This window comes from Coccinella septempunctata, chromosome 8 (genome assembly GCF_907165205.1).
Source record: "Coccinella septempunctata chromosome 8, icCocSept1.1, whole genome shotgun sequence".
NCBI classification, from domain to species: domain Eukaryota; kingdom Metazoa; phylum Arthropoda; class Insecta; order Coleoptera; family Coccinellidae; genus Coccinella; species Coccinella septempunctata.
Window position 1 is genome coordinate 31,284,487 of NC_058196.1, and position 27,943 is coordinate 31,312,429.

Here is a 27,943-nt window from a genome sequence, read left to right on the forward strand (position 1 = left end):
TTGTTTAACTTTTAAACTTTAGTTTAACATGAGGGTTGTGTAAATCTGTTTTGAATGAGGGGAATAATAATTTTTTCATAACTTTTTCAACTTTATTCAATGCAATCATAATCTACGTTTTGAATTTGTTTCTTCAAGTTTGTACTCTTAATTTTGTAAATGCACTGAATTTAAACTTATAGAAAAATCCTACATTCAATATATCAACATATAAGCAAATTCATAGTAAAATTAAATTTAACAAATGATGGATAAATTAAAAGTATCGAATTATAAAGTAATAAGAACATGTTATTTTATTTAAAACAATTTTATATATTTTTTTAGGATTTTACCATACACACAGCCAATAAATTATATGTAAATTTGGTCAACGTACCATAAAAAATCAATAGATTGAGGAGATAAAACTAATTTAATCAAAAGTTTATAAAAATTATGAAACTTGGCTGGGTGCATCTTACTTAGACAATTGAACAACAATATAAAAAAACTGTTTCTATATTTTTGTGGATTATATCACGTTTTAATATTTTTTTGGTTTTTCACATTTTTCAGACCTTATTCTTAGTAAAGCACTTGCAAAGTCCATACTCACTTTCAACCACGATGAAAATAAGATCTGATAAGATCGATCATTTTGGCAGTTTGAATTAAATCTAGTCTTTTTGTCTTAGGGAGCACTCACTTTCAGCTGATGGCTACAGCTGAGTGCTGAACCTTGGTCTAGGTAAATCGCCAAATATCTCACTGCCGTGTACGCTTTTAGCTAATTTCTTTATGCTAGCTGCTATATCGATGTTCTTCTCTTCAGGTAGCTAAAAGAGGAATAGATGGTTTTTTCATGCTCCGAACGTTAGAATGATTAAAATATAAACTCACCGATTCATCATCACTGATATCTATAGTATGATGTTTCTTTAGTTTCATAAATGCCGGAATGTCCATGGGAAGAGATTTCGCGAATTTTATGCTAGAACTTCTCGCCCTAGATTGATACCTGTCGGGTTTCTCATCGTCTAAAAATAATTCGATACAATCAATTAGTTAATCGGTAGAATCACATTTTTTCTTAGAAAAAACGCATAAATTTAGTATATCCCATAAAAAAAAAACAAATACGAAAACCCGTTTCTTCGAGAAAATGCGATAAAATCCATTAGAACCCAAAAAAAACTTGGAAGATGCTAAAACGGCACGTCATTGGTCTTTTTTCAATCGTGAATGCCCACTCGAATGTTACGCCCATGTCTGCGCCGTTCTCGAGCTGGAACCCGCAAATTCTATGGTTTCTTCTGACGACTGTTTGACACTTCGAATGTCGCCCATTTTCGAAATTTTGTTTGGCCAGAAAGGAAGTCTAGCCTGCGAAGAAATTCGTCGACTTTCTACATATCCTAGAAGTGAAAATCTCTACTTCATGTCTGGGTTAAATAAAAATATCATTCCTCTACCGATGAAAAACTCAATTTTTTGGCTTTCTGTAAACACCTACAACATTCCATGTAGACTCTTTTTCGGAATTTTCAACATATCCTTCTGACGAATATTTTGTCGTAGGTTTCGTCACGTGACTTGTCCTGCTGAGCAGTATAGAACTAGTGAGCCAGGAGATTTACCTCAAAAAACCATAATGAAGTGAATTTCATAAATACCGAGGCCAAATACACCACCCTTTGCTCTGTGTCGAATCGGTACTACCCACCCCTGTGCTAACCTCACTTTTGTCGGAATTGTCAAACTGACACGGATTTGTTTAAATTTGCGGTTGGTAAACGTGAAAATTGTCAATTTTATGGAGATTTTTTGATCTTTTCCAATCTGATTGCAGTGTTCAGAGTGTTACCTTGGCACAGTCCAATTATTCTACTTTCGTTTGGTTTTTTTTTTGACATATAAACTGAATCTGTTGATTTTCTCCCACTCTGTGTTCAAAAATTACTATTTATCACTATTATTCTTACCTTCTACATCGCTCTCCAATTCGACAGATTCCTCGTGATCAGACGTTGGCCTCTCGTCCATGCCATCGAATGGAAACAGCAGATCGTCAAACTCGCTATCCTCCACCGCAGCCTTTTTCTGTTTTTTGGGGGACAAAGAGGATAAATTATACTGCAAATAGAAATTTGAGAACTCTCCGAACCCTTCCCAAGAATTCCCAACAAAACAAGGTACTCACAGACATTGCTTGACTAGACGCTCTCTCAGAATACTTTTTCGAAATCTGGGGGACGACCTCGTCGTGCGCCCTCAAAAACTTATAACTATTTTTGTCGTCCTTATCGGACGTTTGCGTGAAATGTTCCAATACGGTCCTGAAATTATTCTTTTATTGGGATATACGTTAACAATGACGGATTCGACTGACCGCATAAGTGTTTGTTCCTCGGAAGATAATCTTTCCCTTAGAACGTCTAGCATATAATATTGATCCTCTGTATATTTCTTTATCCTTTCTTCTATCAATGCTGCCTCCTTTTTCAGAACTTCCGTGGCGTTTTGCTTTATTCCGGCCATCAAAGAATCCATTTCGCTTGGATAAACTGAAATGACAAATATAAGAATAGAATAATCGCCATAATATGCATGTAGAATACTGTACTTCATCCACGATTGACAAAACTCTTAACTTACAGATATCATCATTGTCATCTATGAACTTTCCAATATCTACCACTATTTTATAAGCTTTAGAAAAGTTTTCACTATGCCATAATCTCTTTATATCCTCTTCAGTCTGTAAAATGAATCTCTATTTATTCAATTGACATACTCAAACTACTCGTTAGTCAGAAAATACGAATATATTAGATCCTTTGTTTCCTTCCCCAAAAAGAAATCAAATGAGTACATTGGAAGTGAACTCACCAGTAGAGATGGATGGATTATAACACACGAGGCACCTTTTTTCTTGTGCACCGCATGAGTATGAACTTTACAATTTATGCAATAATGAATAATCCATGAACCTACTTCCCTAGTCTCAACTAAGCCAGGTAAACTCTTACTGATATTGTCAAGCTTTTCCACTTGTCTCAAATTATCCTGTAATTAGTGAAAAAGACGAAACCGTCAATTAACACTTGAGAATGTATTTGAATATATTAATAATCGATGTAAATAATACTTACGCTTTTGAAAAAAATATCCTGGCGCTCCTCTATTGTCAACTCTAATTGATCATGCCCCACATCACACAAATCTGATTCACTTTCAATTATTATATTTAAACATTTGCAACCAACCTTGTTCATTTTAGATTTTTTTGAGCTATATTTACGATCGAACAATAATTCCTCAAGGATGTTTCTGACAACTTGAACGCAAAAAGTTTTTGTTCGGGGATCACAGAATTGATCCGACGATGGAACAAAGGCGATCATAGATTGTGGAATAATACAGAGGCGTACTTGGAAGATTTGCGACGATTCGAGTTCATCTTGGAGCCCCCTGGCGGAGAAATTTACAAACGCGATAGGTAGGTTAGTTTTATCGGCTTTGAGATCGTAGAGTTATATTGTTGAAAAAGGGGACTCGAGGAAGATTTGGAAAAATTAAGACTTCATCCTTGAAGATGAAGTGGATTCGCCAAATACATAATTCCATTTCACATCGTTTTATAATATTCTTACCAATAAAGCTTAACTGAATTGTGAAGATAATTAGAAGAATCATTTGAAGCCATCATAAAATGTCTTTTGAACGAGCGCAGATAACTGAGAAACTTTTCATGGTGTGCATGATGTTTCCAAACAAAAGTAGAAGAAAAAGGGTTGAAAAGAAGAACACCAAACGACTAGACTCTATGTTCGTTTTGAAGAAGATAAGAAGAGTTTGAATCGTATTATCTGTGATCGTACTTCCTATAAGTAGTACAGGTAGACTACTACACCTATACCTACCCACAGAACACAAATAATAACACAAATAATAAGTACCTACCTAAGATGAGTGACGGAGTAAGTAAATTTTTACAAAATTCTAATTCGTAATGTTGAAATAATTTTGGTAAATTTTTTTATGTATTCATTAAGATATTTAAAGTTTGAATCATAGAATTATTATTATTATTACTATTGATTTTTTTCTACTTTATCAGTTTTCTTGCCTTTTTTTTTCATATTGGTTTTAGACATGCGCCGTTATCTTTCAACTAATCGTTAAAATATTAATAAGAATTATAACCAGTAATGTGGTCTCTAATAACTCGAGAAGTTGATGAGACCTAAAGCTCGTAAATAAATAAAAAAAATAATCGTTAAAAGAGATCAATGACAATCGGTATGAACAAAGATTAACAACTTCGAAACAAGTGAAAATAATGGGACGTTTCATCGGGTGTTGAGTGCAACAAAGGTAATTCTTCATGAAAACCCATTCATAACAAATAGAATATTTTAGAAAAAAGGCAAAAAATTGTTATTCCAAAACGTGTTTGTTTTTACTATCGAAGTAATGAATCAAATCGTCAATATGTTATTTCAAAATACCTTATACGAATATTCAATGAATTTTATTCTTTTTCCTTCACTCTGTAATTATTTTTATCAATTTTTGTTGTACTAATTTGCTTTGTTTTTTCTTCTTTCGCAGGATAATTTGGTGCCACTGCCCCCCACGTCCCCCAGTCCATCTAGCAACGTCGATAGCAGCTTAAGCAGCGTTGACAGTGATGACATTCTGTTCGATCCTGAGGGTGAGGATCTACAGTTGGAGATAGAGCACATGCGCCAAGAAGCCGAAGATATATCGGCGGCTATCGTAATCCTACAGTGGGTCGTCGATGACTGGATTAACAATCCGGACATCGACGAAGAGATCCTGGCCCAGCTACTCACGTGGCTGCAGGATCTCTATAATAGGTATTATCACTATTTATACCTATTGTAGGACGTCGATTTGCACGATCCATGTGTTCTATTCCCAACGGTGGACCTAGACTTGGTTGTCGCTGTCATCGCTGCGTACAATGCATTTTGAGGGGAGGCAAGGAAGCCTTGAGGGCTCTTGGAATAGATACTCCCACCAGAGACAAAGTCTATGCTGCCACCATCGACGAGGAAACGGCTGAAGATACTGGCGTTTTCTACGTACCACCTGAATCCAGAGGGTATTTGGCCCATCCTGTACAACTGTGATCTCAAATGTTGCATGTTATCTATTATTGTTGATACATGGAGAAAAATGTATGAAATGTTATGTTGTTCAATTCTTATTTTATTTCTATTTTATAACTTAATATGTTTTGTATTCACAAATTTAAATTTATTGATGTATTTCTCAATCTTATTAAAGATACTGCATTGTTATCTTGTCTTTATTACTTAAGAAAATAGTTCATAAACCTATATTCAGAAATATGACTGGGAAAAAATGAATAATTGGAATGAATTGTTATTAGAATATCAAATTTATTTCGAGGACTTGTAAATAACATAAAAAGTGTACAAAATTTCTTTAAAATTACATCGAAAACACATCTGCACAAATATTCTTATAAAATGTACGTTTTATAATGTAAGTGTAAGTACACTGAATGAAATTGCACTGTTCAAAAGTAAAATCTTCTTTATCGAAGTATAGGTAGGTACATTTTTCACTTCGAAAAATACGAATACTACTTCATGATATGGAAAAATTTACAAAATGCACTTACTGGCTATTAGTGTGAATGTTTCCTCACTAGTATCAACCTCTTGTAAAATATCTAAGATGTATATTGGATACGAAAAGTGATAACTGAACGGTTAAGCTTCATCTAAATTTGTCAATAAGGACAATAAGTATATAGTTTTCCAACTGGATCAAAATTTCATAACCAACAATACTATCTATCCAATTACACCAAGTAAATCATAATATTCGTGTCATAAAAAAATAAATATCACTTCAATAATACACTCGCATTGAAAATGAGATAAGAGGAAAGGAAAAATTGAGCTTAAAATATCACAGTATAATATATAAAAATATAGTAGCTGCCAATGGAAAACACTAAAAGTAAATGAAGAACAGATATGATGGAATTTTTTGTATCGCTAAGATATTATGAAATACACTCAATGATACGAGTTTTCGTTAGATACAGTTGAGTATTTTGCGTATATTTAAAACTAACCTTATCAAAATTATGCCTATTTTTACAACTATGCTCACCGCAAACTAATCCTTAAGTACATTGTTCTGAATAAAACCATCTCAATTCGAGAATTAACTTTGGATAAAATATTCTCGGCAACAATTCATAACCACATCATTTTCAAAAACCATTTAAAATTTTTGTGCGCATCGATCGATAGTGCTTAAAATATCAAAGTTCCATCGAATGCCTTACATAATCGGTTGCATTATGAAATTGTCACGTAAGAACGTCTTAAAATCTAGTACATAACGTGTTTCTCAACTTTCATTCCAAAAAAGATTGTCAACTCTTCCACCAACGCACTCTCATCATTCAATATACACAATGATACTGTTCATGTCAAATAAGGCATCATCAATTTTGGGTTTTCAAAAGATAATTTCGTGTTCAGAATTGGGATGGGGTTGCTACAGTTACTTTGAAGTGGTATTAATGTATCTATGGAAATACTATATCTCTGTATTTTCATGGGTGGAATCATTTCTTATTTTTATTTAACTGTTTTGGGTGGAGCTAACCTCCTCCGAGCAGCAATAAACAAAAGTGAAATTTTCTTTTATCCTGGTAGAAGTTATACATTGAGAAATAGTGGAAACAGGGACTCTATAATAGGTATTATTACTATTTATGCCTATTTGCAGGCAAATTGGTGCTATTGTTCCTACTTCTCCCCCCTCTACGAATAGCACCTCAAGTAGCGTTGGCCGTGACGACATTTTGTTCGATCCCGATGGTGAGGATCTACAGTTGGTGCCTCCTAGCCATCATAAAATGTCTTTTAAACATGCACAGATAATTCATAAATTTCCGTTATCCATGGTGTGCATGATGGTTCCAAACAAAAGTAGAAGAAAATGGGTTGAAAAGAAGAACACCAAACCACTAGTTTCTACGTTCGTATTGAATGGTTTTGAAGTAGATTAGAAGAGTTTGAATCGCATTATCTGTGTTCTGTGATCGTACTTCCTATAAGTAGTACAGGTAGTCTACCAACTTACCTACCTACTTATTATTTGTGTTCTGTGTAGACTACTACACCTATACCTATACAAGTAGCGTTGGCCGTGACGACATTCTTGGTGCCTCCTAGCCATCATAAAATGTCTTTTTAACATGCACAGATAATTCATAAATTTCCATTATCCATGGTGTGCATGATGGTTCCAAACAAAAGTAGAAGAAAATGGGTTGAAAAGAAGAACACCAAACCACTAGTTTCTATGTTCGTATTGAATGGTTTTGAAGTAGATTAGAAGAGTTTGAATCGCATTATCTGTGTTCTGTGATCGTACTTCCTATAAGTAGTACAGGTAGTCTACCAACTTACCTACCTACTTATTATTTGTGTTCTGTGTAGACTACTACACCTATACCTATACAAGTAGCGTTGGCCGTGACGACATTCTTGGTGCCTCCTAGCCATCATAAAATGTCTTTTAAACATGCACAGATAAATCATAAATTTCCATTATCCATGGTGTGCATGATGGTTCCAAACAAAAGTAGAAGAAAATGGGTTGAAAAGAAGAACACCAAACCACTAGTTTCTATGTTCGTATTGAATGGTTTTGAAGTAGATTAGAAGAGTTTGAATCGCATTATCTGTGTTCTGTGATCGTACTTCCTATAAGTAGTACAGAGAGACTACCAAGATTCTCATATATACCTATATTAGGCCAAGATGAGTGACGGAGTAAGTAAATATTTACAAAATTTGAATGTTCGTTTTGAAGTAGCTTAGAATCTGAGGATTTTGTCCAGGAAATGCTCATCCACTAACAGGAATATCCCGCTTAGTCAGTAATGTGGCAACAGAGTCTCTATAATAGGTATTATTACTATTTATGCCTATTTGCAGGCTAAATAGGTATCATTGTCCCCTACCTCTTCCTCCTCTACAAACAGCAGCTTAAGCAGCGTTGACAGTGATGACATTCTCGTCGATCTTGACAGGAAGGTAAATGCAGTTAGAAATAGAGCACATGCGCCAAAAATTCGAGGATATTCTCCAAGGAATCGTTGCTCATTTACTACCAGGAATATCCTGCCTAGTCAGTAATGTGGCAACAGGGTCTCTATAATAGGTATTATTACTATTTATGCCTATTTGAAGGCTAAATAGGTACCATTGCCTCCTACCTCTTCCTTCTCTACGAACAGCAGCTTAAGCAGCGTTGACAGTGATGACATTTTGTTCGATCCCGATGGTGAAAATCTACAGTTGGAGATAGAGCACATGCGCCAAGAAGCCGAGGATATTATCCAAGAAATCGTTGCTCATCTACCAATAGGAATATCCTGCCTAGTCAGTAATGTGGCAACATGGTCTCTATAATAGGTATTATTACTATTTATGCCTATTTGAAGGCTAAATAGGTACCATTGCCTCCTACCTCTTCCTCCTCTACGAATAGCAGCTTGAGCAGCGTTGACAGTGATGACATTCTCGTCGATCTTGACAGGAAGGTAGATACAGTTAGAAATAGAGCACATGCGCCAAGAATCCGAGGATATTATCCAAGAAATCGTTGCTCATCTACCAATAGGAATATCCTGCCTAGTCAGTAATGTGGCAACAGGATCTCTATAATAGGTATTATTACTATTTATGCCTATTTGAAGGATAAATAGGTACCATTGCCTCCTACCTCTTACTCCTCTACGAACAGCAGCTTAAGCAGCGTTGACAGTGATGACATTCTAGTCGATCTTGACAGGAAGGTAAATACAGTTAGAAATAGAGCACATGCGCCAAAAATTCGAGGATATTATCCAAGGAATCGTTGCTCATCTACTACCAGGAATATCCTGCCTAGTCAGTAATGTGGCAACAGGGTCTCTATAATAGGTATTATTACTATTTATGCCTATTTGAAGGCTAAATAGGTACCATTGCCTCCTACCTCTTCCTCCTCTACGAATAGCAGCTTAAGCAGCGTTGACAGTGATGACATTTTCGTCGATCTTGACAGGAAGGTAAATACAGTTAGAAATAGAGCACATGCGCCAAAAATCTGAGGATCCAGGAATTGCTCATCTACTAACAGGAATATCCTGCTTAGTCAGTAATGTAGCAACAGGGTCTCTATAATAGGTATTATTACTATTTATGCCTATTCGCAGGCTATATAGGTACCATTGCCTCCTATCTCTTCCTCCTCTACGAACAGCAGCTTAAGCAGCGTTGACAGTGATGACATTCTCGTCGATCTTGACAGGAAAGTAAATACAGTTAGAAATATAGCACATGAGCCAAGAATCCGAAGATATTGTCCAGGAAATGCTCATCTACTAACAGGAATAACCTGCTTAGTCAGAATTTTGCAGGCTAAATAGGTACCATTGCCTCCTACCTCTTCCTCCTCTACGAACAGCAGCTTAAGCAGCGTTGACAGTGATGACATTCTCGTCGATCTTGACAAGAAGGTAAATACAGTTAGAAATAGAGCACATGCGCCAAGAATCCGAGGATGTTGTTCAGGAAATGCTCATCTACTAACAGGAATATCCCGCTTAGTCAGTAATGTAGCAGCAGGGTCTCTATAATAGGTATTATTACTATTTATGCCTATTCATAGGCTAAATGGGTACCATTGTCTCCTAAATCTCCCGCCTCTACGAACAGCAGCTTAAGCAGCGTTGACAGTGATGACATTCTCGTCAATCTTGACAGGAACATAAATACAGTTAGAAATAGAGCACATGCGCCAAGAATCCGAAAATATTGTCCAGGAAATCGTTGCTCATCTACTGACAGGAATAACCTGCTTAGTCAGTAATGTGGCAACAGGGTCTCTACAATAGGTATTATTACTATTTAAACCTATTGCAAGGCATCAGTGTATTCTATTTCTAAAAGTTGATCGTGACCTTATAAAATCGTCCCTGTCTCTCACCCCTATCCCATCTACTAACAGTGGGAGTAGCAACGAATGGTTGTATGAACTTATTCAGTGACACCCAGAAAATAAGAGATAACATATGATAGATTCATTATATAGAAATTAGAAATCGAGCATAGTAATATCCATGACGTAAAAATTCGTCGTCAAGTAGGCTATGGAATTTTGAAGGTTGACGTTCGGTGCCTAAACGTGACGCTTAGCTTGTACCACTACTCTTTGGCTGAATAAGAAAAATTCTTAGCAGATCATTTCGTTGTTGTAGAAGCTGAGCATCACTTTCAAGCACCAATTATCAACCTTAAAAATACAACCGTTCGTTTCGAACGAACGTGTAACAATCAGCCAAGTGAGCTATGAAATTTTGACAGTTGACATTTCGCGTCGAAATTTCAAACTCAAACGTCAACTTCAAAGAATCTATGTTCTACTCGATGATTTGGTTCGTTTTTTGACACTTCAACCTCACAGAGGAATTTTATCTGATCAAGAAATTACCTTTAGAGAAACCCAACATAAACGAACATCAGTGATAATAAATACTAAATTATAAGTACTAAATCAGTCTATCGTAAATTATGGGTCATACCGAGGTCTCTGAGTTCAATCTCAAAACAAATTTATTGCTCTTGGGATCGACCACCTCCTCGGTTATGTTAAAATGTGGAATTTTCTTTACTGTACATATGAGTGATATGTCGTTTTGTCTTAGTTGAAACACAACGTTATCCACCAACGGTCTGGCGAGCAGCTCCTCGCAGATCAAGGCCCAGGTCTGCACCTCCTTCTGTTCCTTGTCGTTTTGAAGCACCGGTTCGGTGACCAGATACCTCTCCAAGAACGCTTTGGGGGTGGAGTCGTTGCTCAGGCAACTGGCCAAGTGGACCAAGATGGCTTCGACGGAATGTCGAGGTTGCTGCCTGGTGACCCTCAGGTATTTCTGTAACGCTCTGGCCATCGATGGGAAAATGGCTTGTGCAGCCTCGTGAGGGTCCATTGGGATGGCCGAAGCCTGATCGTTGTGCAGTCTTTTGATGTGGGTGAAAGCTTCTTCGGCAGCTGTTATCAATCTGGCTTTACGTTTCTTAACCCTCCTTTCGTACTCGTGCTCTTCGTAGAACCTTTCGTTGTGACTTGAATCTCGTCTCCTGGCATGAGCTGCCAGCATTGCCCTGGATTGAGACTGCTGGACCGCACTGTTATTCACACCATCAACTTCGTAGAATTTAAAACTCGTTGAAGTTTTCCTAGACTTTGAAACCGGTATCCGTTCCAAGTACGGATTGTAAATCGGGAATTCCGTATAGTACTTTTGCAATACCCAAACGGCAGTCCTCTGGATGCTCAACTGTCCGATTGCGTAACATTTACTGACCCCATCAGGACTCCGGACAATCTTAATATAATATACAGGTTGCAAATGTCGGATTTCGATAAGTACGACAGCTGCAAACAGTATAAAAAGAAGGGTGTCTGTGAGACTCGAAGCGTAAGTCACTAAAGCTTTATAATCGACAATTTCCTCCCTGGTCGTGGCCGCTTGAGCATTTTCCGTCACTTGCACAATGTAAAACAACCAATACGCAAAACTACAGAGCAGAACTAACAGTAGGATCGAAGCACGAAATATGAAAAATCTGGGTAACGTTGCACTGGGTTTCCGCAGAAAAACCGCCCATGCGCTCACCCCCAATATGAGCATCTTGAACGCTAGGGAGACGAGTTGTCCCCTACATTCCGCCCCACAAGCCAGAAGCTTTTCGGAATCGGCTAGAATGGGAGTGGAGAGGGCTGGAAAGAAACCCAATTTGGGCAGCACAACCATGGCCAAGGGACTGAGAAATGCGACGATCGATAATAAATAAGTGAATGTGGCTGATAGGTACCTTTGGCACATGAATCCAAAACCTGTATCGGGTTCGCCTGGCCAGTTGTTGACGTCTTCTGTGGACTGAGATTGTTCAGACGTATTTCCAGTGATGGCAGTGGTGTTTTCACCCCAGTTATCATCCTGAGGTAGAATTTGGACTTCGATCACTTCCTGACCATCTCTGTTATCAGGGTTTATATTGACAGTAGTTTGGAAAGGGGCCATATCTTCGTTCCTCTTAGATTTGTTACTCCTACAATGAGAATGAAACAAATAATAGAGCTACTCTCGTTGAATCAACGAGTGCAGAACAGCAACTCACCTAGAACTTCTGTGAGAATGTTGCCTGTGATTGTTCCTATCTCGGTAACTTCTTGATCTCTTAGATCTGGAACTATTCTCCGACTTCACAGATTCTGTGTCCATATCAATTGTAGTTTCATTTGCCATGCGATTAAAATATTATTTGTACCTTCAAACAGAATATGTTCTGCTATTATGTACATCTGTAATGCCTTTTCACTTTGGTGTCTCGTATTGGAATAAGTGTTTTTGGATGTACGAAACGAATGATTCCTAATTCTTACACAAGTACTGGAGATTCTCAACTCATTTAGAAATTCCAATAAATCTCAGATGTAGACAAAATAGCACCGTTTTAATTGCTTTTCCGATGGTGGGAACTCGTGACAAAGAGCTTGGAAACTTCCATCATCCTTGATCGTTAGTCTGAATTTGTTCCTATTTATTTATGACACAATTGAACTCATTTATCCATTTTGTTCTCAATATTTTCTAATAATTGTTTGAAGAAATAATTAATCGCAGTTGCAGAACATGGCCGGCTTCGAACATAGAAAGATCGTGAAAAAAAAAACATACGTCATGTTTTTAATCAATCCTGTTGAAAAAACGGTTCTTTTGAACGTTTTTTGTCATTGATAGATAAGTTTTTCCATCTTCATCCGATGATTGTTTTGATTGGAAATATTTTTGTTGAAATGGGTTTCATCAACGAGTCTAATGCACTGGGTGGATATATATTATATAATCGATTTTATGTTCCTTAGAAATTAAATATAAGATGTGATGTTATAATAATGTATTTTCATGAAGAATAAATCAAACAAAAATTTATTTATTCATACAGTCCGCATGTTCCAACCATTTGAAGAAGAGAGATATCTATGTCTGTAAATTGAAGTAATCTATGATCTGATGTGTTCTCGTTCATGTTGATTCACATTTTTTCAAACTGTTCTAAATCTTTAATTTTGGCTTTAAATATATAGATTTTGAAATGACAGAACAAAAGAAACAAGATAAAAAAGCAGGAAAAGTTCCTACCAAGGAAGAAGTAATAGGAGGGTTCCAAACTTTAAGAGCAGAACAGAGACAATTTTCTTCAAAATTAGCCGAATTCGAAGCAGAACTCAATGAACACAAGTGAGTTAGTCACAAGAATTCTCCGCGAAGAGATTTCAATAAACACATTCATCTTGATAAATGTGATTGTTGGGTGAGAAATAACCTAAAAATTCTCTAATATGGCATAATTTATTTTTAGCATTGTAATAGAGACATTGAAAAATGTGAATGAAGATAGAAAGTGCTTCAGGCTTATAGGAGGAGTACTTACAGAACGTAAAGTTAAAGATGTCCTACCTGCGTTAGTAACAAATACTGAAAAACTGAAGGAACTCATTGAAAAACTCAACGAAACGATCACCAAAAAGGGAGTAGAAATCAATGAATATAGGGAAAAGTATAATATTCGATTCCAAGGATTAGATGGACCCAAACAAGAAGAGAATAAAGAAGCTGTTGCATCAACAGAAAGCAGAGGAAATGTGCTTGTTTCTTCTTAGTCGTTTGGCATTCATCGAGTTTGAAAAAGACTTTTTATTGCAATTTTTTTTCGTATAAACGTCATTTCATTCAAAGAAACTAAAACCATTGGGTATGACAACAGTTTGTAGTTATTGTGTTATAATGCAAATTGAAAGAGAACTATTGAAGTCATCTATCCTAAAATTGTCTGACTTTTCTGCTTATACACTGATTTCAATTTTACATTTTGAAAATAACATATTTGTATCATCTGCTTGAAATGAAATGAGATTCATTATTTATCAATTAAATAAGATTAACATTAAAGCGATTTCACAAAGAATTCATCTTATTATTCCTTTGATGCTTCAATGTGCAGCAGACAAGTTTATTTTAGACCTTTCCTCATTTTGGTGAAAAGTGCCTCGGTCATAAAAAAACAATTTTCTTATATCTGTTCGTTATTTATTGAGTAGGGCGAGTCAGGCGACATTTTTGTTGAACCTATTTTGATAGACCAACTTGGGGAATAAAGACATAGATATATGATTACAACAATCAGAACAAACACCACCATGAGCAATATGAGAAGGGCAGTTTGATGTGATTTTTTGCCATATATACCAGGATAACAGTTTGGCACATCCTTGGGTTCTAACTCCACAACCATTTTATTGATCATATCATTGGGAGAGGAACATCTGAAAAATAAGGAAAGATTAGTGGGGTTTTCAATACTTGGGAATAATACAAAAACTTTCGGATGATTGATTCAGAGGTGATTTAAATGTTGAATATTTCGAGTGAAGATTTCAAAATATCGTTATGATCATAGAAATGCGATCAAGTCACAGATTAAAGAGTAGTTCTGTGATCACCCTCACAGAACATTATCAATATGATCACCGAAAATGATAGTAAGTTATGTAGTTTTTCTGTTTTGTAAATGTGGCCAAACTGATATATCTGCGCGGGTAATTTTGAATAGATTCCAATGAATTTATTTCAGAAGATTGAACTGAGTTCTTCAGTAGCTTCTGGCTATTCCAATTATGAAAATTCTCGTGCTAGGTGACAAACTAAACTTGATTCAAAGTGCTAAAATGGTTCTAACCTAATATCGCTTTTTCTCATCATTATTGCGTCCATTTCTTTCATCCACAGGACGCCGCAGTCGCATGACCAAGGGTTCAAACTTATATCAGCCGTGTCCAACTCTTGAAAAATAAATTTGTAGGTTTCATTCAACGAACTCAGCCTGTTCCTGGCCAAGTCGAACTTTTTGAACTTTCTCGGAAAAGTGTGCCTATCTAAGCCTCCAAAAGCCACACCGCTAAACTCGCTGAGGCTAGAAGAATCGGTCAGAATCAACTCTTCCAAAATTCCCAGATTATAAAAAGCGTAGGCACTGACTGAAGTGAGATTCTCCATTCTGGACATTTTCAGGGTTTTTAGATTAGGGTATTTGAGGTCGTTCTCATGGAGGTTGGTGATGTTGGTACCGGATATATCTAGATATTCGAGAGTGTCTGAAGTCTGCGGCACCTCATCTAAAGGATTGTCGGCGATGGATAAATGTTCCAGCGCTTTGAAATGGTTCCAGCACTTCGCGTGGATCTTGGTAATACCAACGTTATCCAATCCCAGATACTTCAAATTTTCGTTTATTTGAAGCTTGTTCGTTAAAGCAGTCGGGTCTTGCAGAATTTGGTAAAGGGGGTTATAACTCAAGTCTATCTTCCTCAAATTTTTCAATGATGCGAAAATCCCATCTGGCAACACATCTATCTCGTTGTAGCTCAGATCCAAATCCTGTAACTTCTCGAGTTTGTCGAAGAGCTCTTTGGGTTCCAGCGTCTGAAGGTAGTTGTGACTCAGGTCCAGTTTAATCAGGTTTGGAAATGAGTCGAAGAAAACGTTTTCTATGTCGGAAATCGAGTTATGACAGAAACTTAGGGATATCAGGGAGCTTCCTAGGCTTTTCGATACATCTGCAGCCTCCAGTTGTTCCAAATCGTTGTGAGATACATCCAGGGAGTTGATGACCTCTTCTGAAACTGGGGTAGGAAACTCTTGCAGCTCCAGGTACTGGCACTGGGCTTCCACGATGGCCATAGAGGTCACTTCATCGAATTTCACTACACACCGGCAGGTGTCTTTGGTTCCCAGTGAACCACATCTCAAGTTTTCACTCGTACCACTTGTTAAAAAATAAATTATAAGGAGTGCGACGCGCACTAGAGAATATTGTGGCATCGTTTTGGGTGTATCGGACAGTATTGGAATCAAGATCGTAACTGAATTTTATTTCTGATAACGTACAGAATAAACAAATCGATAGTAAAAGTGATAAGCTAACGATGAGATAACATTGGAGATATTTGCTCATAGGCACTCAAACTTGGAACGTAACAAAAGGATACACCTTGTATTTACTCAGAATAATCGTAGGGAAGATCAACACTGTAATCACGAAAGTTTCATTATTTTCGACTCTTGTTCTGTTTGGGATTTTAAAATTTATACTTATATTGGAAGACGTGAGATGGCGCAGGTCTGTTGCTGTTTTACGTGTTGCAGGATTCGTAATTGTGGCCGTCACATCCAAAGATATTATATATTTATATCTTTGGTCATATCCATAAACTGATAAATCATATCTAATGACTAATAAGTCATAACATATAATTCTGGCCGAAATTTGTGAATTCATGATAGCAGTTCTAAGATTTCGAAAGTACAGTGTATGGACATTAAACTTCTTGTGCGTTCATTGTTCATTGTACTTTACCCCAGGGCATAGACATATAGACATGTCTCCATGCCAGGGTTACTGCGATTTTACTCTGTAATCTGTGATTGGCGATTACTCTACAAGCCACCTGGTGGCCAAATTTATAAACGAGACAAGTAGGTTGGTTGGGCTGTTTTGTTTTAAGATCGTATATCTATACATTAACAATTGTTTCTACGAATTTATTGCTGAAAAGTTGTGTTTCTGAATTGAATTCATGCAAAAAAATGTATAGGTTTGTTCGTTGAGTGGTTCACAACGGTTATAAACTGTACAGAGCAAGCGCAAATGCATTTTCGCTACCCTTAAATGGAACTGATTTAAATGAATATATAAATCAGTCCCTGCGCATCTCTGGAAGTCTTTAGGTCTCACCCCCATCGCGAATAAACTGGCTTATATTTTTTTCAGCGAGCGGGGGGGGTTTGGTGACACGAGTTAAATAGGATTTGTAACTTTTTGTTCTCGTCCCGTGTATATTTTGCTACAATCACCACGATACAGCAGATGTAAATAACTGAAGGTGGGATTACTGCTGTAATCCCTATCCGCCAAAACATGCCCTATTGAGGACTTAAATGGAGTGAAACGTTCGTTGTGATTCGATTATCATCGCGTACTTAATCTGTGGGTGTTTTTTCAGCGCGTTGCTTTTATTGATCGATAAATTTCCATTAGAATGAATTTAGAACTGAAAGTGAGTTTAGATATATTTTGAATAAAATAGTATAAGGAACAAAATGAAATGAAATTGAAGAGTGAAGAGACAAAAATACCTATATGCACAACAATATAAAAGCTGAATAAAAGAGAACAAAGAACAGAGTGAAATGAAATTAAAGGGATAAAAATATCTATATGCATGTATGCAAAACAATATAAAAGCATTTAAACAATGATAGTCGAGTTTCTATCATTCTATCCTTTGAAATACATCCAGTAAATTAAAGTTTTTTACTTACTGAACGTCATAGGAAATATCAATCTTATTACACATTTTCCCAGCATTGGATTTCATGGAACAAACGCCCGTTTCGGTAACAATATAGCATCATCAGGTGGACGGCTGTTTAAAATCGCAAAACGATCAGCGTGCCCCCTTCAAAGGGCCCCAATAGTCAAACATTACTCCCTTAAACCCATTACGGGGACACACAAGAAAGGAAAATTGGGTCTAATAGCGTTTACTTTTACTTGCTCACGAATGCTTATTTCATTACGTCGATGATACTTGGAAACGCGTTTATACCCGTTGACAGAAGTTGGGGTGCCCTTTTCAGCAGGCAGCAATTTTCCAAACGAATGGACCCTAGCCTACGGGGGTGCAATATTCACGATGTCATTTACCGAAGAAAAATGTCCAGCATCAGAGAATAGATAGGGGTGTTCACACTCCCCGTAGCATAGTCGGAGTGAAACACGTCAGTTTACCTAAAATACATTATACTGACCCCATCTTTTTCTAACTTGAAAGCCATACAATAAACAATTTAAATATTTGCCTCCATAATTAGTCAATGCAAATAATTTTTTTTTAATTTTCTGGCATCAGTCACTCCTTTAGCTGTTACAAACCTGTAAATTATCCTTTGAAAGTCTGGACTATATATTAGTGAATGAGCTATTATTTCTGTTTTCATTTACTCGATCAACAGTTTACGAGGATGTATTGATATCTATAGTTAGCCTAGACCAGTTTCATGCATAAAAAAATATTGCGTTACCGTAGCAACGAACAATAACTCATTAGAAGTGTCAGTGTGAAGTTTGAGGTCAAAAAAGTAAACCAGAGTTACGCAATAAATTAAAAGAATGAAGATGTCCACTGAAATTGTGAAAATCGAAAAATTGGAGTATCGAGCCATCATCAAGTACCTGTATTTAAAAAGGTTAAGAGGTAAACAGATTTACGAAGATATGCTTAATACCCTTGGTGATCAATGTCCTTCGTATGCGACCGTGAAAAATTGGACTGCAAGCTTCAGAAAAGGTAAATTTTCCATTGAAGATGATGACCGATCGGGAAGGCCAGTTTCTGTGTCAGTCCCCGAAAATATCGATGCAGTGCATGACATGATTTTATCAGACCGTCGAATTGGGCTGAAACGGATATCTGAAACACTGAATATTTCATACGAACGCGTTCTTCATATAGTTCACGTCAATTGGGACATGAGAAAAATTGCTGAAAAAAGGATCCCCAAAAATGTTTGAATGTTGACCAAAAGCGTGCAAGGGTGGAAGCATCGCGTTCGATCTGTGCTCGATTTGAAAACGATGTAGACTTCTTAAACCGAATTGTTACTATGGATGAGACTTGGGTACATTTCTACGATCCAGAAACAAAGCAACAATCGATGGAATGGCGAGACTCTGGTTCTCTAAGACCTAAGAAGTTTCGTGTCCAAAAATATGCTGGAAAAGTTCTTGCTTCAGTTTTTTGGGATTGCCATGGACTAATCATGATTGATTTTTTGTATAAGGGTAGAACAATAACCGGAGATTACTATTCGACATTACTGACCACATTACGGGAAAAAATTAAAGAGAATAGACGCGGAAAGCCATCCAAAGGTGTTTCGTTTTTGCAGGACAACGCCCCTGCACACAAATCTCATGTTGCCATGCAAAAATTCTTGATTTAGGGTTTGATTTACCTACTAGAATACCCCCTTTCACCAGATTTGGCTCCATCCGACTATCATCTCTTTCCTCAATTGAAAAAAAGTTTAAAAGGTTGTAAATGTTCTACCAACGAGGAGGTAATAAAAGCTGTGGAGGTCTGGTTTGCAGAGCAAGAAGAAACATTGTTTTTGAAAGGTCTAAAGACGTTGCAGTTTCGCTGTAACAAATATGTATATCCAATTAAGAGGAGAATATGTTGAATAATAAAATATTTTGACATTGAAATTTTGTTTGGTTCTATAATAGGCTAAGAATTTTTCAAAATATCCTCTCGTATAAACACAGAGTGGAAAACAGTGTCATGAAACTGCAAATCGACACCTGCAGCTGTGTTCTTAAATCGACTATCATAATCCACAAGAATTTGTGAGGAACAAGGATTAGGTATATCCGCCTTCGAATGCTTAAAAACGTCAAAAGATGATCCTATTCTCTTCATTCCCAAAACTAGCATAACTGTCCGATCCCAAACGATCTCCTAACAAGGTTTATCTGTTGAAAGATCGTCGTCCACAACGATTTCAACAATAGGATGACGCCTCTAATGTGACAATCAACAGGAGCTTAAAAGGTTGTCCCATTTTCCGAACGCACACCATTGTCTTGTTGGCAGCTTTCCGTTAATTCCCTTTCGTAATGGACGAAAAGAAACGGTCGCTGAAGACAATGCCGATGATGATACGGAACTGTTAGCGACTTCACAATACGAACTTATCGCTGGTGAAGATCGTATAAGAATAACGCGACAAATTGATGTCTTTTGATTGATGATCTGCGATAAAGCGACACTACAGGTGTGGTAAGTATGGGTTGTTGGATAGTCTGAGTTATAATTAAATGAGAATTAGTGATGCAAGGGTGGATGTATCGTATGGGCGAGCTTTTTAATGTTGTGTACTTTGCTTCGACAACAACAAGGGTTAGTATACGATAATATAAATTCTTAGCATATTATAGAACCAAACAAAATTTCAATGTCCAAATATTTTATTACTCAACATATTCTCCTCTTAATTGGATACATTTATTACAGCGAACCTGCAACGTCTCTAGACCTTTCAAAATAAATGTTTCTTCTTGCTCTGCAAACCAGACCTCCACAGCTTTTATTACCTCCTCGTTGGAAGAAAATTTACGACCTTTTAAACTTTTTTTCGGTTGAGGAAAAGATAGTAGTCGGATGGAGCCAAATCTGGTGAATAAGGGGGGTGTTCTAGTAATTCAAACCCTAAATCACGAATTTTTGGCATGGCAACATGTGTGCAGGGGCGTTGTCCTGCATAAACAAAACACCTTTGGATAGCTTTCCGCGTCTTTTCTCTTTAATTTTTTCCCGTAGAGTGGTCAGTAATGTCGAATAGTAATCTCCTGTAATTGTTCTACCCTTATCCAAAAAATCAATCATGATTACTCCATGGCAATCCCAAAAAACTGAAGCAAGAACTTTTCCAGCAGATTTTTGGACACGAAACTTCTTAGGTCTTGAAGAACCAGAGTGTCGCCATTCCATCGATTGTTGCTTTGTTTCTGGATCGTAGAAATGTACCCAAGTCTCATCCATAGTAACAATTCGGTTTAAGAAGTCTACATCGTTTTCAAATCGAGCACAGATCGAACGCGATGCTTCTACCCTTGCACGCTTTTGGTCAACATTCAAACATTTGGGGATCCATTTTGCAGCAATATTTCTCATGTCCAAATTGCGTAGACTATATGATGAACGCGTTCGTATGAAATATTCAGTGCTTCAGATATCCGTTTTAGCCCAATTCGACGGTCTGATAAAATAATGTCATGAACTGCATCGATATTATCGGGGACTGACACAGAAACTGGCCTTCCCGATCGGTCATCATCATCAATGGAAAATTTACCTCTTTTGAAGCTTGCAGTCCAGTTTTTCACGGTCACATACGAAGGACATTGATCACCAAGGGTATTAGGCATATTTTCGTGAATCTACTTATCCCTTAACCCTTTTAAATATAGGTACTTGATGATGGCTGGATACTCCAATTTTTAGATTTTCACAATTTCGCTGGACATCTTCTTTCTTTTAATATATTGCGTAACTCTGGTTTACTTTTTGACCTCAAACTTCACACTGACACTTCTAATGAGTTATTGTTCGTTGCTATGGTAACGCAATATTTTTTTATGCATGGAACTGGTCTAGACTAACTATCAATACCTCCTGGTATGTCTGGGCGTATACCACAATTCATTTAAGATTTGAATTTACCGCCATTCCTGCTCTTAAGTGTTGCTGGAAACAGATTGACATTTGACAGGCTTGGTAAAAATGTAGCAATACACAAGAGAACCTCATGTATAGGTAAATACAAGCAGAAATGCAAGATAAAATAGATTGGTAGTCATAACTCATCGCTCATCAATCGGCTATATATACAGGGTGAGTCTTTGACTCGTACAAATATTTTAGATTCAATTCTCTCCGCGTCTTCAAACCCCTCGAGAAACCCACATTCCACCCTTTCGTACGCCGTGAAAAAAAAGAACGAATCTTCGATAGGTCGAACTGGGGAATCGATTTAGTAGCAATAGAGCGTGACTAGACAGGGGCGGCGTCATGCGGCGTCACATAATAGCCCAATTCTGACCCGGCATCGTACAAATGACGGACCGTATACACCATCCCCGGCGCGGGTCAATAGTTCCGAATGTAAATCGAATCTTTATACAATAGCTATTACCTAATACGTCCGTAGGTACGGGGTATCTACCCTTCCTCTTTGTGTTTTTCCGCCTTGCTGGTCTCTCTCGCCGACCGTTCATAATTCGCTAACTATTTTATACAATCTGTAGTGCAGTCGGGTCTCGATTTGCGTTTCTGCTCTGTGCTCACGGTCATTTGATCTACCGCGGGCCTTTTCCGTGATCTGAATTGTGAATTGACGAAGGGGGTGGCTGTGGCAGCTATCTGGGGACATTTTCTGTGACTCTTTATGGCTAAATCGCAAAAAGATAGGTTTTCCACACCTCTCATTATGTGAGTGAGTTGCAATTGACAACGAGAAATGTTTTTTCTATGTTAGTAGTTCGAATAAGTCTCACCAGAGGTTGTAACCTTGGACATGTGTCAAAAACGGTTGGCAGGGACGGAAGAATCTGTACTGCCAACCCAATTAAAGGAGTCGAATTGAATCTATTTGACAAAAACTATTCATTACTTATATTCTCCTATATTAATTGATAATAGGTATACTTCTAGAAATTCAATACCCTACTTCTGGATCAGGGTGAATCAGGGATTTCAAAAATTGCAATTTTCAGTCGGCGATCTCTCCTGTTATATTCCTCCGATCCAATTGGGATTTCCGGTTCTATAATCAGCATTGCAGAAGCTTCTAGCCCAGCACAAAAACTTGATTTCGAAAATCTCGATTTTTTGGCTCAAAAATGAGCAAGGGGTTAGACCCCCCTAAAATGACCTATTTGCTACTCTACCTGAAAATCAGGATGTTCCATTACTATCCTAGGATATGGAATGCATTGAAGTTGTTTTGAAGATTCTAGAGAACCAAACAGTTGATAATTCAATAGAGAATTGCACTCCAGAGAGCTCTTCAAAGTCAACTCGAAAATGAAAACTGGAAAATCAAAAAAAATTATTTTCTCTTAGACATTGCCATATATTTGAAATTTTGGTATGAAAATATAGGTTTTCGAACACGCTGAATCTATTGCGAGTATTTTCGAAAGTCTACCTTCCTTCGTTTAGATTTTCATTTTGGAAATGGCATTTTTCAAAAATTTGCCAATTTCAATCTGCGATATCTCCTGTTATATTCGTCTGATCGAATTGGGATTTTCGGTTATATAATCAGCGTTGCCTAAGCATCCACCCTAGCACAAAAACTCGATTTCGAAAATCTCGATTTTTTGGGTCAAAAATGAGCAAGGGGTTAGACCCCCCTAAAATGACCTATTTGCTACTCTGTCTGAAAATCAGGATGTTCCATTACTATCCTAGGATATGGAGTGCATTGAAGTTGTTTTGAAGATTCTAGAAAACCAAACAGTTGATGATTCAATAGAGAATTGCACTCCAGAGAGCTCTTCAAAGTCAACTCGAAAATGAAAACTGGAAAATCAAAAAAAATTATTTTCTCTTAAACAGTGCCAGATATTTGAAATTTTGGTATGAAAATATAGGTTTTCGAACACGCTGAATCTATTGCGAGTATTTTCGAAAGCCTACCTTCCTTCGTTTAGATTTTCATCTTGGAAATGGCATTTTTCAAAAATTTGCCAATTTCAATCTGCGATATCTCCTGTTATATTCGTCTGATCGAATTGGGATTTTCGGTTATATAATCAGCGTTGCCTAAGCATCCACCCTAGAACAAAAACTCAATTTCGAAAATCTCGAATTTTTGAGTCAAAAATGAGCAAGGGGTTAGACCCCCCTAAAATGACCTATTTGCTACTCTGTCTGAAAATCAGGATGTTCCATTACTATCCTAGGATATGGAGTGCATTGAAGTTGTTTCGAAGATTCTAGAAAACCAAACAGTTTATGATTCAATAGAGAATTGCACTCCAGAGAGCTCTTCAAAGTCAACTCGAAAATGAAAACTGGAAAATCAAAAAAAATTATTTTCTCTTAAACAGCGCCAGATATCTGAAATTTTGGTATGAAAATATAGGTTTTCGAACACGCTGAATCTATTGCGAGTATTTTCGAAAGCCTACCTTCCTTCGTTTAGATTTTCATCTTGGAAATGGCATTTTTAAAAAATTTGCCAATTTCAATCTGCGATATCTCCTGTTATATTCATCTGATCGAATTGGGATTTTCGGTTATATAATCAGCGTTGCCTAAGCATCCACCCTAGCACAAAAACTCGATTTCGAAAATCTCGATTTTTTGGGTCAAAAATGAGCAAGGGGTTAGACCCCCCTAAAATGACCTATTTGCTACTCTGTCTGAAAATCAGGATGTTCCATTACTATCCTAGGATATGGAGTGCATTGAAGTTGTTTTGAAGATTCTAGAAAACCAAACAGTTGATGATTCAATAGAGAATTGCACTCCAGAGAGCTCTTCAAAGTCAACTCGAAAATGAAAAGTGGAAAATAAAAAAAAATTATTTTCTCTTAAACAGTGCCAGATATTTGAAATTTTGGTATGAAAATATAGGTTTTCGAACACGCTGAATCTATTGCGAGTATTTTCGAAAGCCTACCTTCCTTCGTTTAGATTTTCATTCTGGAAATGGCATTTTTCAAAAATTTGCCAATTTCAATCTGCGATATCTCCTGTTATATTCGTCTGATCGAATTGGGATTTTCGGTTATATAATCAGCGTTGCCTAAGCATCCACCCTAGCACAAAAACTCGATTACGAAAATCTCGATTTTTTGGGTCAAAAATGAGCAAGGGGTTAGACCCCCCTAAAATGACCTATTTGCTACTCTGTCTGAAAATCAGGATGTTCCATTACTATCCTAGGATATGGAGTGCATTGAAGTTGTTTTGAAGATTCTAGAAAACCAAACAGTTGATGCTTCAATAGAGAATTGCACTCCAGAGAGCTCTTCAAAGTCAACTCGAAAATGAAAAGTGGAAAATAAAAAAAAATTATTTTCTCTTAAACAGTGCCAGATATTCGGAATTTGGGTATGAAAATATAGGTTTTCGAACACGCTGAATCTATTGCAAGTAATTTCGAAAGCCTATCTTTCTTCGTTCAGATTTTCATCTTGCAAATGGCATTTTTCGAAGTTCCTCCACATACACATAACTTTTCATATCTGATTGGGGTAAGAAAAGATTGCTAAAAATCGAAGAATCAATTCACCCCTCCCCCTTCGTCCGACCTTCACGTGAACCACCGCATATCGTTATGCATTCAATTCATATCCGAATAGGAAGAAGACCACCCCAGCGAGATAAAACGATTCGGGCCCATAACCTCTTTAACTCCGCTATTGCAATATTGAATATACGAGGGCTAGTTCCGCGTCCCTCTGGGACCGTTCCAATACTGGAAGGAATAGCCTTTCCTCATGATATTCCCCGGGCTCATTTGCGAAGACAACAAGAATAAGAACCGGGATAGCGTAGCCCGGCGAGATTAAATCAAATCTGTGCCGAGGACGTGGAAAATAAGTGTGAGGACATCGCGGACGAAAATTGCACGGGGAAATTTATTCCCGGATTGGATTTTCTCCCGAGGTTATGTGTTGGGACCTGGCAGGACGTGTAGACTGGTCTTAGGACTCGAATGAGTGCCGATAACAAAATTTGAGATGATAACAACATCTGAAAAAGAAGAATCGACTCGAAAGGTGACTATCGAGAAATTTCCAAAAAAATGGAATCACTTAAATAATCGTCAAGACCGAAAAGCTGTATCGAGTTCCATGAAATTTTCAGAATTGTTACTAGAAGAGTTGCTCTTTCAGAATATGTATCAAATTGCCATCTACGGTTACTTTTATTGAGAGAAAAACCACTCAAAAATGACTATTGAAAAATTCCCAAAAAGATAGAATCACTTAAGTGATCGTCAAGACCGAATGGCTGTATCGAGCTCCATAAAATTTTCATATTTGTTACTAGAATAGTGTCTCTTTCAGAATATGTATCACATTTCCATCTACAGTTACTTTTATTGAGAGAAAAAGCACTCGAAAACTGACTATCGAAAAATTCCCAAAAAGATAGAATCACTTAAGTGATCGTCAAGACCGAATGGCTGAATCGAGTTCCATGAAATTTTCAGAATTGTTACTAGAATAGGTGCTCTTTCAGAATATGTATCACTTTTCCATCTACGGTTACTTTTATTGAGAGAAAAAGCACTCGAAAACTGACTATCGAAAAATTCCCAAAAAGATAGAATCACTTAAGTGATCGTCAAGACCGAATGGCTGTATCGAGTTCCATGAAATTTCCAGAATTGTTACTAGAAGAGTTGCTCTTTCAGAATATGTATCACATTTCCATCTACGGTTACTTTTATTGAGAGAAAAAGCACTCGAAAACTGACTATCGAAAAATTCCCAAAAAAATTGAATCACTTAAGTGATCGTAAAGACCGAACGGCTGTATCGAGCTTGATAAAATTTTCAGATTTTCAACTTGAAGAGTTGCTCTTTCAGAATATGTATCACGTTTTCATCTACGGCTACTTTTATTGAGAGAAAAACCACTCGAAAACTGACTATCGAAAAATTCCCAAAAAAATTGAATCACTTAAGTGATCGTCAAGACCGAACGGCTGTATCGAGCTTGATAAAATTTTCAGATTTTTAACTTGAAGAGTTGCTCTTTCAGAATATGTATCACGTTTTCATCTACGGCTACTTTTGTTGAGAAAAAAACCACACGAAAACTGACTATCGAAAAAATACCAAAAAAATGGAATCAATTAAATGATAGTCAAGATCGAACGGATGCATCGAGCTCCATAAAACAAGATATAGAATATATAAGAAGATATATATACTACCTAATTGATATAGGTTTATCTTAAAAAGAGCCAGTTCAGCACTATCATTCTTTTGAAGATTCGAATATTACCGTAATTATTAAGTTACAAGTTTTTCCTACTTGGTTGATCTCTGTCACAAAAATTTAGTCAGCCCATGTGAAATACCAACAACCATTTGTGCATAACACAAAGCGAGTTGCCTTTTTTATCTCCTCTTACCCATCTAGTCAGCACCTCTAAGCCTTTCTATTACTACGATTATTCATCACAGATGTTTACTGATGGTACATAACACAAAAGAAACCCACAGTGCAGATCGCCATTATTGTATCCTCCATTACAGCTTTCAGTGTTGTTCGTGGCTTATGATTTCATATTTACCAGTGGCGTGGATGCGGTATGGACATGTGTTTATGGGGAAATGAATTTTTTATGATGATTTGACTTTGATCATTGGGAATTTTGATTCAGGTAGTTAGGTTCTAAATACATAAAACTAGGAACTAGCAAATACGAGGATGTATTGATATGCTGCAACATGGATCCACAAATGTTTGAATGTTGACCAAAAGCGTGCAAGGGTAGAAGCATCGCTTTCGATCTGTGCTCGATTTGAAAACGATGTAGACTTCTTAAACCGAATTGTTACCATGGATGAGACTTGGGTACATTTCTACTATCCAGAAACAAAGTAACAATCGATGGAATGGCGACACTCTGGTTCTCCAAGACCTAAGAAGTTTCTTGTCCAAAAATCTGCTGAAAAAGTTCTTGCTTCAGTTATTTGGGATTGTCATGGAGTAATCATGATTGATTTTTTGGATAAGGGTAGAACAATAACCGGAGATTACTATTCGACATTACTGACCAGTCTACGGGAAAAAATTAAACAGAAAAGACGCGGAAAGCTATCCAAAGTTGTTTTTTTTTTGCAGGACAACGCCCCTGCACACAAATCTCATGTTGCCATGCAAAAATTCTTGATTTAGGGTTCGATTTACCTACTAGAATACCCCCTTTCAATAGATTTGGCTCCATCCGACTATCATCTTTTCCTCAACCGAAAAAAAGTTTAAAAGGACGTAAATTTTCTTCCAACGAGGAGGTAATAAAAGCTGTGGAGGTCTAGTTTGCAGAGCAAGAAGAAAAATTTTTTTTTGAAGGGTCTAGAGACGTTGCAGATTCGCTGTAATAAATGTATCCAATTAAGAGGAGATTATGTTGAGTAATAAGATATTTGGCATTGAAATTTTG

At 37.0% G+C, this 27,943-nt stretch overlaps 5 protein-coding genes across 7 annotated transcripts; 2 read left to right on the top strand and 3 right to left on the bottom strand.

Moving 5' to 3' along the window:
- Positions 1-70: 70 nt before the first annotated feature.
- Positions 71-3,350, bottom strand: LOC123318765. Of its 2 annotated transcripts, none has more exons than XM_044905500.1 (8): positions 3,135-3,350; positions 2,872-3,048; positions 2,638-2,740; positions 2,372-2,546; positions 2,183-2,318; positions 1,965-2,082; positions 883-1,019; positions 71-818 (listed from the first exon to the last, which is right to left on the bottom strand). In XM_044905500.1, exons 1-8 carry the CDS (start codon positions 3,255-3,257, stop codon positions 702-704), a joined length of 1,086 nt encoding a protein of 361 aa, XP_044761435.1. In that variant the 5' UTR covers positions 3,258-3,350; the 3' UTR covers positions 71-701. The 2 variants fall into 2 exon arrangements, with proteins under 2 accessions (XP_044761435.1, XP_044761434.1); XM_044905499.1 differs by having other exon boundaries at positions 1,965-2,115.
- Positions 3,351-3,887: 537 nt separating this feature from the next.
- LOC123318613 lies at positions 3,888-5,312 on the top strand. Of its 2 annotated transcripts, XM_044905278.1 has the most exons (3): positions 3,888-3,898; positions 3,939-3,962; positions 4,597-5,312. In XM_044905278.1, exons 2-3 carry the CDS (start codon positions 3,951-3,953, stop codon positions 4,891-4,893), a joined length of 309 nt encoding a protein of 102 aa, XP_044761213.1. In that variant the 5' UTR covers positions 3,888-3,898; positions 3,939-3,950; the 3' UTR covers positions 4,894-5,312. The 2 variants fall into 2 exon arrangements, 1 of the variants encoding a protein (XP_044761213.1); XR_006538381.1 differs by lacking the exons at positions 3,888-3,898; positions 3,939-3,962 and adding an exon at positions 4,084-4,359.
- A 4,888-nt stretch (positions 5,313-10,200) lies between these two features.
- Positions 10,201-12,793, bottom strand: LOC123318612 (vang-like protein 1). Its single transcript, XM_044905277.1, has 2 exons — positions 12,240-12,793; positions 10,201-12,170 (listed from the first exon to the last, which is right to left on the bottom strand). The coding sequence occupies exons 1-2, from the start codon at positions 12,365-12,367 to the stop codon at positions 10,631-10,633; spliced, it is 1,668 nt and encodes a 555-aa protein (XP_044761212.1). The 5' UTR covers positions 12,368-12,793; the 3' UTR covers positions 10,201-10,630.
- Positions 12,794-13,115: 322 nt separating this feature from the next.
- On the top strand, positions 13,116-14,090 carry LOC123318995 (prefoldin subunit 2). Its single transcript, XM_044905786.1, has 2 exons — positions 13,116-13,363; positions 13,485-14,090. Exons 1-2 carry the CDS (start codon positions 13,218-13,220, stop codon positions 13,783-13,785), a joined length of 447 nt encoding a protein of 148 aa, XP_044761721.1. The 5' UTR covers positions 13,116-13,217; the 3' UTR covers positions 13,786-14,090.
- On the bottom strand, positions 13,838-16,071 carry LOC123318994 (chondroadherin-like). The gene is made up of 2 exons (XM_044905785.1): positions 14,862-16,071; positions 13,838-14,448 (listed from the first exon to the last, which is right to left on the bottom strand). The coding sequence occupies exons 1-2, from the start codon at positions 16,001-16,003 to the stop codon at positions 14,196-14,198; spliced, it is 1,395 nt and encodes a 464-aa protein (XP_044761720.1). The 5' UTR covers positions 16,004-16,071; the 3' UTR covers positions 13,838-14,195.
- Between the last annotated feature and the right edge of the window lie 11,872 nt (positions 16,072-27,943).